This window comes from Sebastes umbrosus, chromosome 8 (genome assembly GCF_015220745.1).
Source record: "Sebastes umbrosus isolate fSebUmb1 chromosome 8, fSebUmb1.pri, whole genome shotgun sequence".
NCBI classification, from domain to species: Eukaryota; Metazoa; Chordata; class Actinopteri; order Perciformes; family Sebastidae; genus Sebastes; species Sebastes umbrosus.
This window is the reverse complement of record NC_051276.1, coordinates 31281685-31296031: the sequence shown is the minus strand read 5'-3', so window position 1 is coordinate 31296031 and position 14347 is coordinate 31281685. Positions and strand designations below refer to the sequence as shown.

Here is a 14347-nt window from a genome sequence, read left to right as displayed (position 1 = left end):
CTGGCAAGAGAGAAGCCCTTGTCTTCAAGTGTCTCAAGGTTAGCAAATTAAGTTTGGAAACTAAAGAATAGTTGTAGGAATCAGCTTTTTCTTTTCATGCTGCCAGATCTCTGTTGTCTGTTTTGTAATCTTATAATTGAGGTATATATAAATAAAAAAAAGCCACATTGATGCCTCCTGTGAGAGACTAACTAAATCATAGTTTGAAGTCTTGTTTTGGTGGAGCAACCTCTTGAAACTTTTAAGACTTTCTACCACTCTGGACTTAAATCTACAACTGGAGATGCCGGTACTCATCACAGTATTTTCTTTTTTATCAAAAAGTTTGCTGGCCCCGTATTTTATGTGAGAAGAGACCTGCTTGTCCAGAACTCATATTTTATGTAGTTTATTGGCTGGACAGTTGGATTTCATCAGACCCACTAGTAAATTAGATTTAGAAGGAGCAAAGTAAGCAGTTGTTTTATTATACGATATGTGGACACAGTTGGACCTACAGGAGGGATTGAGAGCACTCAGCAGAACGGATTTAATGCTCACCATGGCCAGCATTTTCCTTTAATAAACTCTGCAGTCCTGGAAAAAGAGGGCCCCTGTCCCTCCAGGTGTTTCTCAGTATGAAACCAGGTTTAAAAGCGATTCAAAGCTGATCAGCTCCACTACTTGTAATGGCAGTGATGCACCGTTTCCTTCCCATGGCCACTCTGCAGTAGCTGGCAGGCAGCTGTGAGGTTACATAAACGTTACATAAAAGTTCTGCTGGTTCTGGTCCCTCTGAAACCCCGATCCTTGCACTTCTCAGTCAGGGTTGATTAGCGTCGAGATGCACTTTGATTGTGTTGTTTTTCGTGGATTTTTTTTTCCCTCTCTGCGTTGTGATTTCCTAAGAATGCTCTGATACATGTTTCTACTTCAAAGTATTGTTCCCTGTTAGAGTTTTAGTTTTATGGATACAAACACCATGTCAGGAGGCCAGAGGAAGCTCGGCTCTGTCATCAACAATCACACTAGAAGTGTATTATTGTGAGTGTTGCTTGTGCATGCGGTTACCTGTTGAATGTTGGTGCTCACCACAATAATCCCCTCTTTTGTCTGTTTGCTCTTTGTCTTTGGCAGCTATTTGTTTTCTGTTTGTCCAGGATCCGTTTGTCATTGCTTAGCAGGTGTTTGAGTCATTCATATTTTTGTGGGTTTTGCTTGTGAGAATGAGCAAATCATGAAAATATTATTCCCTCGTAAAGTTGCGTGATGAAACGGTTGATCCCCGTAATGATGGGTGTCATTGTGATTGGAGGTTTTGGTTAAACCTGCTGTGCAAAATTGCAGAAAAACTGCTTAGCAATGTCTCCCACGACTTCACGCTGTGTAATTATATCTATGTATAGACCTGCGGTTGTGCTATATTTGGGCTAACCGCCACGGCATATTTAATACTGCTATTCCTAGAACTGAACGAGCCTGACTGTACACTGGAAATACACGCTTCACCTGCAATTTGTCTCATTTCTAACCCATTTTCCAGCCGGACAACATCGGCCTCCACCCTCTCACTTATCATAACTGCCCGACATGACGAAATATTTCCACAAACAATGCTTCATATTCTGGCGATAAGTCTTTGCCTTCCTTTTCTAATTAATACTGAGGCAGAGTCTTGCGTGGCATTGTTTGTCCGCTGCCCTGACAGCGTTGAGTGGACTTGCACGGCCAACCATAACAGCACAGGGAGGGGCGGGGGGGGAGTATTATAACTGGACAGGATGGTCATAAAATCAAAATGGCTCCCACTGCCAGCATCTCCGTGCCAACGAAAACACACAACTTTGACGAGTAGAGTGGTGTAACATTAGGGATTAAGGCCTACATTGTGTACAGTAAATCAACAGGAGACTAGAGGGATTTGGAGCAGGCAGTGATTTTGACATCTGACGCTCCCTGAGAGGTCCTGATTATAGGTGTCAGGCTGCACAAAGCACATGTTACGGAACAGGATAATTCAGGTAAACAGCCATTTTGCAGCTTTTGGCTTACCGAGGTCTGGAAACAGATGATGGCAGACAACAAACTTGTGTTTTGTGTGAAGACCAGATATTGTTTCTGGATATTTAATGGTTGTTTGCATTCATAAAATATGTTACACTGTCTTTGTTTACTGGTTGATTTGTGGTCTTTCAGTTCGATTTTTCCTGTTTTATCACATTTTTTAGCTTATCTCTACCTTATCTACTTGTGTGACTGGATTTGTTGTTTGTTTCGTTTTTTCCTGCCATTGTGTCACGCGTGTTTATTTTCTCTCTGAGTGCAGAGTTTCCCAAAATCCTTTATGCTCTGCCCCAGCGGACCAGAGCGATGTTTATTCAGCCTCTGTGTTCGACAGATCTGTAAATCGTGTGTTTGAGTGAATGGAGGGAAAAAGAGGCTCTGGTCCTGACTCACGCTCTCCTCTGATTCCCGCGAAGCCTGTTTGTTTTTAGATCTGCCCCACAACAATACCCGAGCCTCCCCGCACACACACTATCTCGCACACACTGCGCGCAGAGCTCACTGAGAAAACAAGCGGCAGCCATAACAAGGGCTCAAACAGGAGCTGCGCTCAGTAGGAAAACCTGTGCTCACTTCCCAGGCTCCTGGCTGACTGACCACTGTCCTATTATACACCACCGTACATGAAAGTCCCCAAAAAAGTCAGGAAAACAACACTTGACATTTTTTGGCTCCATTACATAAGACTACATTGTGGGTTTAAAAATTCTGCTCTGGGGAAAACAAAAGAAAAATGCAGGCTTTGATGTTTAGAATAATAAATACTGACATCTGTCCCCGAGGTAGCGGAGAAGAAAGACCCTTTGTTTTAACTTGTTTCTTCACCGGTCAGCTTGTGAATAAAGGAGGGTGAGAACTTTGTTTCTAACTCTGAAACACACACAGACCGTTATTATTTTTCACCTGTCTACCCTTTCTGTCTCACCCCTCTTTTCCTCCATGGGGGGCTTTAATTAAATGTGTTGCTGCAACAACTGGTACTCACTCACACCCTCCTATTAGTCTATAGAGCTCTCTTACTTTCTGTTGGGTCACAGCCGCAGCTGGTATTTTGTCCATATGACTCACAGTTTACAGTGAATACACACATTTTATATATATATATATTTAAATACATTAGAAAAGCCTGTGCCATGCTGGAATTGGCAGTAGATTTCATTGACTTTAATGTCAGAATTTATAAGAAACTAGAAGTACAGTACAAGTAAAGTAAACTACAGTACAAGTACAAGAGCAGATGCCGAAGCATCTGTGGATAAGTAACTTTAAAAAAACTAGACTACCATATACATTATGAGCATCTATTACACACAAAATGAAGCATGAATACAACATTTAAAGGTACAAAAAAAAGTTTTACAAATTAACATTTTTATTAAAATATATTTCGAAGGAAAAGGGTCCTTAGTGGTCGTGATAGTGAGGATGTTTTAGTGTTTTTAAATGAATTGGCTTTCTAGTGGGGCTTCAGCTAACAATTATTTTCATTGTTGATTAATCTGTTGATTATTTTCTCGATTAGTCGATTAGTTGTTTGGTCTATGAAATGTCATAAAATGGTGAAAAATGTCGATCAGTGTTTCCCGAAGCCCAAGATCGTCCTCAAATGTCTTGTTTTGTCCACAACTCAAAGATATTCAATTTACTGTCATAGAGGAGTAAAGAAACCAGAACATATTCACAGTTAAAGGCCCTGACACACAAAGAAACACAGTTTGGGGCCATCGGTGAGCATCGGCCTAGTTTTTGCAGGGTCCCGCACTTTCCTCTCTAGTCTGCCTGTGTCTGAGGCTTTTTGGCTGATTCAGCATGTTTAATCGGTGGCAGAGCTCGTTTATGAGAGAAATCACTCTGATTGGCTGTTCAGCTTAAACAAAATCAGTGCACGAGAAGAGAAACAGAAGTGAGGAAAGAAAGCAAACAAGTAAAGTCAAGAGGAAAAACACAGAAGTCTCTTCTCATTTTTCATCTCCATCTCATCTGATCATTCCAATACACGGATATTTTCACAACGACATGGTCATCTGGAATGAAGCTGGTGTGGAGAGTTATTTCATCTCACGCAGGCGCAGAACGTATGTGGTGGTTGGCCGTCGGCTGTAGTCTTTACGGTGTATTCGAGTGCAACTTTTTGGCCAAGACAAAGGCGACGCGAGGCGACTCAACTGGTGGCCTTCGTCGCCGCTAGTTCTCCGATATCAGCTTGGTGTATCCCCAGCTCACGAAGCTGTAATCGGAGAATTTTGACTTTTATTTTCCTTAAAAAAATCACTCAAACCGATGAATTGGTTATCTAAATAGTTAGCGATTAGTTTAATAGTTGCAGCTCTACTTTCTAGATCACTGGTTTCTGAACAGTTTGAGTAAAGATTGATAATAGAAAGTCATGCCGACCCTCTGGTAGAGTCTGCAGTGACACCTCTGGAGGGTTCAACAGTAGAGTTTTCCCTGTACAGTGGGACATGTCAGGAGGTCACGATGAGGTCACACGACCCTGCCAGCTCACCCTCCCCGTGTTTCTCTTGTTTCCACCCCTCAGATCCTGGATGAGATCGCAGAGCACGGGATCAGAATTTATCAGCTACCTGACGCCGACTCTGACGAGGATGAGGAGTTCAAGGAGCAGACCAGAGTCCTGAAGGTGAGAGCGGGACACGCAGCTGATACAGAAACTACGTCAGACACTTCCCTCTGCTGGTTTAGTGATAGATTACCTTTATTTTCCACATTCCTTCTTCTTGACTTTGTTTCTCTCTGGGATCCTGACTTTTATCTTCCTCTCCCAGGCGAGCATTCCCTTTGCTGTGATTGGCTCCAACCAGCTGATTGAGGTGAAGGGGAAGAAGATCCGTGGTCGTCTCTACCCCTGGGGAGTTGTTGAAGTGGAGAACCCCGAGCACAATGACTTCCTCAAACTACGCACCATGCTTGTGTGAGTCTCCCTGGCAATAAAACTGCTTAAGTAATATGATTTTCAGAAGGAAAGTCTTTTAAAACCTTGACAGAACTTCATCCACATTAAGCTGGTTGTAAGAAAGAAAAAGTTGACAGTGAAGCTCTGCTGCCTCCCAGTGTGTGAAGAAAGGATTGCATGTCTTGTTGTTGCAGGACCCACATGCAAGACCTCCAGGAGGTAACTCAGGATCTGCACTATGAGAACTTCCGCTCAGAGAGGCTGAAGAGAGCGGGCAGGTGAGACGCTGATCTTATATCATGTAAACAGCACGATGAGCTGCTCTATTTCAAGCTAACTGGTGTGTTTGGTTTCCCTGCAGGGCTGTGGATGAGGAAGTGGTGGATAAAGACCAGATCCTGCTACAGAAAGAGGCCGAGGTGAGAACACACACACACACACACAGCTTCTCATCTCACTTCGTGCTGAAATGTGTCTTGGTTGATCCAACAAGTGAATAACTGTAAATACAGATGTCCAGGCTCTAAAAACAGTTTAATTAATCTCAAATTAATCACACATTTTTTATCAGTTCAAAATGCACCTTAGAGGGAGATTTGTCAAGTATTTAATACTCTTATCAATATGGGAATGGGCAAATATGCTGCTTTATGCAAACGTATGTATATTTTTTATTGGAAATCAGTTAACAATACAAAACAAAGACAAATATTATCCAGAAACCCTCACAGGTACTGCATTTAGCATACAGAAATATGCTCAAATCATAACATGGCAAACTGCAGCCCAACAGGCAACAACAGCTGTCAGTGTGTCAGTGTGCTGACTTGACTATGACTTGTCCCCAAACTGCATGTGATTATCATAAAGTGGGCATGTCTATAAAGGGGAGACTCGTGGGTACCCATAGAACCCATTTACATTCACATATCTTGAGGTCAAAGGTCAAGGGACCCCTTTGAATATGGCCATGACAGTTTTTCCTCGCCAAAATTTAGTGCAAGTTTCGAGCGTTATTTAGCCTTCTTCGCGACAAACTAGTATGACCTGGTTGGTCCCAATGGATTCCTTAGGTTTTAGCAATATCTTCACTCTAGCTTTAAAAGGGAGCCCGCTACAACCTGAAAATCCAAAGTTGCGTTATAGATATTAGTGGTGTTAAAATGAATTTGTGTCAATGCATTATTATGGCATTAATATTGCGTTAACTTTGACTGCCCTAGTTTGGATATTTTCAGATTCATATTAATATAATACTCACATGCCATTTGTACAGTATGTTAAAAGAGTTATTGGTTGCTATAATAAATCCTCTCCTTACTGGCTGTGAAGTGCTGCCTTCCTAATGCAACGCCACTGTAACAAATAGGAGACAAAATCAACAGTTCTGTAGAAAATGTCCTCCTATTTAAAGCTAAGCAACAGCGCTTAAAGGACCATACCACTGCTTTTGTACAGCCTAGTAAATGTGTGTGTACAGCTCCAGGGGCAGATTGGTTTCAGTTCATTTTGGTACACTATTAAAATCGACTTGCTCAATATAGCTAATGCATTACAATGAAACACATGTCAGCACTGGCTTTTGTTAAACTTAATGAACTACACAGAAGGAATGTAGATCTCTGCCATCTGAATTAGTCCCAGGAGAAAATATTGTTTTATGTTTATTGTTTTATGAGCAAAATCATAATTACAGGGAGTTATACATGCGGACGTGTGTTTTGACAGGCGCTTCACTAAATTTTAGGTTGGTGTATCATCACATTTCATTTTGAAAACATAAACATTCTGCAAAATATGGATGTATGCTTTGGTAAATTACTTTATTTCTATTGCAGTGTACATATGGGCATGTGAGTATTGTATTAAGACAGACTAAGACCAAAACTATCCTTTAAAAACACACGAGGATCTGACTAACCCCCACATGCCCTGAGTACTGCGTATAATGAAGGGTAAATGCAGACTAACCCTGACTTTGTGGAAAAACTGCCTCGTCATATTTGTTGTACATTATGACATTAACATTATGGCCCTGGTTGTACTGGCTGTCAACTCATCAGTGTTCTGTATTTTGGAAAGAGAAAAACGTCTTTATTTATTTTCACCCCACTATCTTCCATATGTATTGTTTACATTTTGGGCCGTTGATCCTGCACGTAATCAGGCAATAACCTGTTTCCTGATTGCTCTTGATTGGCCTGTTGCCTGTTGCGGCTGCAGTCCACCGTAGTGGGCGGGCGGGGTCCAATCAGAGCTGTTTGTAAACAATGTGCCCAGGCAGGATATGCCATCACTTCCTGCCTGGATGTCCTGGCCCAGTTTTATGGTGGGAATGACCTCCGTTATGTGAGGAGTCCGAAACACAAAGCTGGAGAGACAGCAGTCCGTTTGTTTACTGGTTGTCAGGGTTTTAGGTGGGAGGAAAGATTATACTAACTGATGCTACTGTACTTATATACAGTGGAGGAAATAAGTATTTGATCCCCTGCCGATTGTGTAAGTTTGCCCACTGACAAAGAAAAGAACGGTCTATAATTTTAATGGTAGGTTTATTTTAAAAGTGAGAGACATAATATTAAAAAAAAATCCAGAAAATCACATCATATAAAAGTTATAAATTGATTTGTATTTTATTGTGGGAAATAAGTATTTGATCCCCTAGCAACCAGTAAGAATTCTGGCCCAGGGCAGGCCGGTTAGATTAGTCCTCTCACTTTAAGAATGTACTCCGAATCTCAACTCGTGACCTGTATAAAAGACAACTGTCTCAACTCGTTACCTGTATAAAAGACACCTGTCCACAATCAGATTCCAACCTCTCCACCATGGGCAAGACCAAAGGGCTGTCTAAGGACGTCAGGGACAAGATTGTAGACCTGCACAAGACTGGAATCGGCTACAAGACCATTAGCAAGCAGCTTTGTGAGAAGGAGACAACTGTTGGTGCGATTATTCGGAAATGGAAGAAACACAAAATGACCATCAATTGCCCTCGGTCTGGGGCTCCACGCAAGATCTCGTCTTGTGGGGTAACGATGATCATGAGAAAGGTGAGGGATCAGCCCAGATATACACGGGAGGAACTTCTTAATGATCGCAAGAAAGCTTGGACCACAGTCACCAAGAAAACCATTGGTAACACACTACACCGTAATAGATTAAAATCCTGCAGCGCCCGCAATGTCCCCCTGCTCAAGAAGGCACATGTACAGGCCCGTCTGTTTGCCAATGAACACCTCAATGATTCAGAGAAGGCTTGGGAGAAGGTGAAGTGGTCAGATGAGACCAAAATCGAGCTCTTTGGCATCAACTCGACTCGGCGTGTTTGGAGGTAGAGAAATGCTGACTATAACCCCAAGAACACCATCCCCACCATCAAGCATAGAGGTGGAAACATTATGTTTTGGGGGTGTTTCTATGCTAAGGGGACAGGACGACTTCACCGCATCGAAGGGAGGATGGACGGGGCCATGTACCCTGAAATGTTGGGCGACAACCTCCTTCCCTCAGCCAGGACACTGAAAATGGGACGTGGATGGGTCTTCCAGCACGACAATGACCTAAAACACACGGCCAAGGCAACAAAGTAGTGGCTCAAGAAGAAGCACATTAAGGTCATGGAGTGGCCTAGCCAGTCTCCGGACCTAAATTCCATAGAAAATCTGTGGAGGGAGCTGAAGCTTCGAGTTGCCAAGCGACAGCCTCGAAACCTTAAGGATTTGGAGATGATCTGCAAAGAGGAGTGGAGCAAAATCTCTCCTGAGATGTTCACAAACCTGGTGACCAACTACAAGAAACGTCTGACCTCTGTGCTTGCCAACAACGTTTCTCCACCAAGTACTAAGTCATCTTTTGCTAGGGGATCAAATACTTATTTCCCACAATCAAATACAAATCAATTTATAACTTTTATATGATGTGATTTTCTGGATTTTTTTTTTATATCCTGTCTCTCACTGTTAAAATAAACCTACCATTAAAATTATAGACCGTTCTTTTCTTTGTCAGTGGGCAAACTTACAAAATCGGCAAGGGATCAAATACTTATTTCCTCCACTGTATATACTATAAATGAAAAGGTAACACTTTATTTTACAGGTTCCTAGTTTCCTTGGATAATAATTTCCTAGGAAGTTAAGTAGGAACTGATAAGTAATCGTTATTTCTTAAAAAGGTTCCTGGAAAGGGCTATGTCATTTTGTACTATAATTACATGGAGACAGTGTTCAATTATTGGACATTTCCAATGAAGTAATTCAAATTAATTGGTAGTGTCAGTGCACAGGAGGCCAGCTGTCAAATTTGTCTCTCTGTATAGATATAAATTACAATCAAACATATGAAACAATTTAATAAATATTAAGAATAAAGTTTCCAAAAAAAACATTCACTTAGGTTTAAATTGATCCCACTTTTGCAGTCATTGAGTTTTAGTAGTTTAGTTAAAAAACACACACACACACACACACACACATGACAGGAGCCAGTTATAATTAATTAATTAATTAATTAATTAAATTACTAATTTATTTATTGTTTTGTTTCTTGTTTTCCTTTTTTATTTTAGAATTATTACTTTAATTCTTTTATTAAACCTATATTTAATTTGAATAAATAGATACTAAATTTATGTGGAAATTCAAAGTAATATTCAATTTAAGTCGTCATTGATTTTCAAGATAAGTCATTTGGTATATGCACTCACATTTCATGTTTTTCAGTCTATCTTTAGCATAAAATGTGTTTGTCAAAACAGCTGTAGAATAGCTGAGACTTTTAGTCTTCAACTGTAGCCAGGTGCACATGACTCTCTACTATATATCCAGATTAAATTCACACATTCATGATATAAAGATTAATCATTTGAAGTTCTATTCTCAGCCACAAGATGGCGATAGACATAAGAGAAAGCTACGGAAGAGATAATTGTTGAACAGTGTGATTCATGATAATTTTAAAAGGAAGCTTTACATCCTCATTATCTGTGTTAATAGATCGTTCACTTATTTATGGGCCCATGGGCTATGCTGATATAAATTTAGATTATATGATATCATTATGTATTAAAACATATTGATTTACTCCTCATTTGATTAAGTATTGACCATCTGCACGCCTCTGTTTAGTTTATTTACAGTAATGTAGCAGTTTAGCTTGTTATAATAAAGAAAATCTCACGGTATAATACTCTAAACTAAACTAAACTAAACTACTTAAAATGGAAGTCCATGAGATGCTTTTTCATTTTGTCAGTCAGCGTCTGTTTGTCTTCTGAATTTTGCCTCTCTATAAATTGCACTTCCTTTCTTAGTTCTTTCAGTCATTGTGGTTTGTCTTTAGACATGGTTGGACGACATGTTTTACAACTTTCAAGCACACTGTACCTTTAGGAACAGGAGCATCTGAATGGTTGAACCATGACGTGTAAATTCATATTCACCCTAACTGTTGAAGGTCTAAACCTAGTTGGTGATGTATTTTACCAGCAGGGACGACATCAAGTTCAAACCAGGAATCCTGTCACTTCTTGAGTTTGTCTTTATTTAATCTAGAAAGTGAAACGACAATAACTTGTTGCCAGATTGCTCCTAATTAGCCTGTTTCTCTCTCTATAGATTGCACTTCTTTTTTTTATTTTTCTAGTAGATTTACAGACTAAATGTTCCTTTATGGGTTCAGAAAAATCTGGTGATAGCTGAAAATTAGGCTGTTTTTTCTCACCTCATGGGAAGCTGATTTTTGTGGTTTTCACTATGCTAACTAGGCAGATCAGAAGAGCAGAGTCACCGTTTATTAAAGACAGAGACACATTTGGTGTTTTATGCTTTCGGTTTTATATTAAAACACCACAACATTAGGTGTTAAACTAACATCACCTTGTACTGGTTATAAAGTAAAACCGAAAGATTGAATCAGCAGATATACTTCTGTATTTGGAGTAACTCTTCTCAGGTCATCTCCGTTTTTTTTCCAAATAAAATGTTTACTTCACTTCCCTGTAGAGGATTGTTCCATGGAGAGATCTACCCACTACTGGATGGTTTGGAAATATAAAGTTTACTGTTTCTGATTTGTGTTCCTAGATAATTCAACTGATACTAGCAAAGAAATAAAAAGGGAAATATTGACTGTAATTGTTGACATACGTTCTGAGATATATCAATCAACTAAGTGAGGAACAAAATTGAAACTTATTGATGTGAATATTATAATGGTTACTTGAAAATAAAACCCTCAATCGTTGTGTTTTTCTGTTTCTTCTCTCTCTGTAGCTGAGACGCATGCAGCAGATGATTGCTCAGATGCAGGCACAGATGAAGATGAAATCAGATGAGTGAAAGAGTCACAGCAGAAGGGAAACACGATGATCCTAACCCTCTCATCATACACACACACCTGGTCGTCCTTTGAATCCATCCATCCCTGCCTGCCGCCACGCTGCAGATCCACCAGGAGTCCAGGTATCCAGGATCTTTAATCTGCACACCACCACCTCTTCATCCTCTTCTTCTTCTTCTCTACAATCATCCATCCATCAGCTGTTCAGGAGCTTCTTGAACATCTTGACTCCACCTGCAATCCACATATAGATCTCGCTGTTTATCTTATTTTGTGTTTGCTGAGTTGGACCGCAAAAAATTTACAAAGCGGTGAACGTAAACATGTTTTAATACTGGATGATTATCATAATTCATATCTGTTATCTAGTCTTTAATCTTAATTATGACTCCACAGAGCCGCCAGTGACCATGGTACTAAGAGGTTTTGCCATCACACTATCATGTTTACAAATATATATATATATATATATATATATATATATATATATATATATGAATTGTGTATTGTATTCAAATAGATGGCACCATTTTCCAGTTATTTTGCTATCAGATTAAGACTGTTTTGAACATATTTTAACTTAAAAGTAAAAAAAACAGTTAGCTTCTCATGTTTTCTATGAACTTATGAGGGATTCAGTAGCCTGCACCTCCACCTCTGGATGGTTTCAATGCCTTAAGTGCTGATAATGCAATTACTATAATTATTACATGACGTTACAATTACAATCACGGCGTTCTGCGGTCTGTTATTTCTTTATAACAGACCGTTGCTATGGCTGCAGTTCTGATGTCGGACTCTGGCTGACTGATTTTGTGTCATATTATTGATTTCTTAAGTAAGTAGGCATGTAATAAGCGGGGTAATGTACAGCGAGCGGGTCATTGTTGTGAAATAAACCCCTCCAGGGTGATGCAAGACCAGTCGGGGTTTATTTCACAACAATGACCGGCTCTCTGCACATTATCCCTTACGTATTACCACAGTGAAATATAAGGGAAGTTATGAATGAGGTAAACAGTCCATGCAGAGAAAGAGGAATGTTATTAGTCCTTAATTGTGTTAAAACTAGAAACCTTATTTTGTAACCAACACTACAAACTTAATTCTAGGCGTTTATTTGGCTTTTAAGCTGGAAAGCTACTACTTTAAACATGCAAGTAGTCAAACTAATACCACTTTGTTATAAAGAGAAACAACCCGACTTTAAGATCATGTTATAGTTGAATAAAAGTGCCATGTTGTTAATATTTTTTGTATTTATCATCAGGAGCTGCATGATCTTTAATGTCAGTGCCAAACTACAACTACAGACTGAAAACTAATCACACTATTCAGTTCAGTTACTTAACGTTTGCTTCAGTGATGTTGTTTAATGTGTAAAATGTTCTGTTTGTACACTGCATGTGCAGCTTTTCATCATACTGTATTTAGACTTTCCCATTTAAAAATCAAATAATATTTAACTGTTATATGTGTAAACGCCCTCCAGCCTTCTGTTTAGTGGTGCCATCTAACTGTGCTGCCGTCATCGATGTTATTTTCTGTATTTTGTTTTAACCGATTTTTGCTCTTACTCTATGCAAATCTGTCTGTTGAATTTATTAAGACACACATTATTATTATTATTATTTCTTAACCATATGTCAGAAAACACTTGTTTTTAGGCATAAACTTCTTTTTGTACTTCTCTTTGAAATAAAATTTGTTTAGACAAAAAGAAAGTTGACACTCTGGGCTTACTTTTGATTTACTAACATCTTATTCGTTATTATTAACAGTTGAGATACAGATACAGTCAACATCTCTTCTGACATAATATAATCCTTTATTTGCTTTGTTGTACTTTTGTTTCCTGGTGTTTTTGACGTAAAAGATGGCAGAATAACTACTTATCATTTTATTGTTTATGTATTGTATTTTTAGGTCTGCAACTAACGATTATTTTTATTGTCGATTGATCTGTCGATTATTTTCTTCATTAATTGATTAGTTGTTTGGTTTATAAAATGTCAGAAAATGGTGAAAATTTGTTTCTCAAAGCCCAAGATGGCGTACTCAAATGTCTTGTTTTGTCTACAACTCAAAGATATTCAGTTTACCGTCATAGAGGAGTAAAGAGACCAGAAAATATTCACATTTAAGAAGCTTGAATCAGAGATTTTTGACTTTTTTTTCTTGAAAAATGACTCAAACTGATTAATCGATTATCAAAATAGTTGCCGATAAGGATCACACACAAATTAAAAACTTGAACAGGTTGTTTTAAGATGAGAAAATAAAGATGTCCTGAAGCAACGGAAAGAGGTAATAGATCTCAGAAAAAGAGGAAGATGATTCCAGTTTGATGGAGCTTTGTATTGGAATGACCTGCGTCCAACTTCTTTGAAAATTCTTGGGACAAAGAAAAAGGGATGTTGCATATGTCTGAGTGAATATGAAGGTCTACATGGAACCGAAAAACTGTTTCAAATAGGAAGGACAATTCAAATAAACACATTTGAAAATAAACTGAACCCAGTGAAATTGCCTTCTAGATTTCAGCTGCAACCAATTAAGTGATTCATACATGGAACAATGGTGAGTTCTATAAGGACACCTCAAGACAAATCTACAAAGAGAATTATATACAACATTAAGGGGCCTAAGATAAGTGTCAGAGGTGTTTTGATAGACAATATCAGCATAATCAATAATAGGTAGTATCAACTGTGAAATTATTCTCTTTCTGACTTCAAAAGTAAAACAATTAATTGAGCGATAAAGTGAACTCAGACAACCATATGTTCGTTTTATAATAAAATCAATATGGGGCTTGAAGGGAGAGTTCATGGTCAATCCAAAGTCCAAGATATTTGAATAATCAACTTTCTCAAGGGGTGACCCATCAACAAAATGAATATGCAAATCCAAGTAATGTGAACGATTATGTCGCGTACCAAACACCATGCTGCAGGACTTCTTTTTATTCAATGCAAGTTTGTTGTTATGAAACCAGTTTTGGACCAAATTAAAATCAAACTAAAGAATTCTGAATTTGTAATATAT

The 14347-nt window shown here is 38.9% G+C and overlaps 1 protein-coding gene across 4 annotated transcripts in view; it reads left to right on the top strand.

Moving 5' to 3' along the window:
* Positions 1 to 11880, top strand: part of zgc:63587 (uncharacterized protein LOC393431 homolog) — a 30710-nt gene extending 18830 nt beyond the window's left edge. For all 4 annotated transcript variants that reach the window (XM_037778908.1, XM_037778909.1, XM_037778913.1 and 1 more), the window contains exons 8-12: positions 4583 to 4684; positions 4830 to 4975; positions 5152 to 5235; positions 5319 to 5376; positions 11233 to 11880. In XM_037778908.1, coding sequence (XP_037634836.1) covers positions 4583 to 4684; positions 4830 to 4975; positions 5152 to 5235; positions 5319 to 5376; positions 11233 to 11298 — 456 coding nt within the window. In that variant the 3' untranslated portion in view covers positions 11299 to 11880. The remainder of the gene's footprint in view (positions 1 to 4582; positions 4685 to 4829; positions 4976 to 5151; positions 5236 to 5318; positions 5377 to 11232) is intronic.
* The last annotated feature ends 2467 nt before the right edge of the window (positions 11881 to 14347 follow it).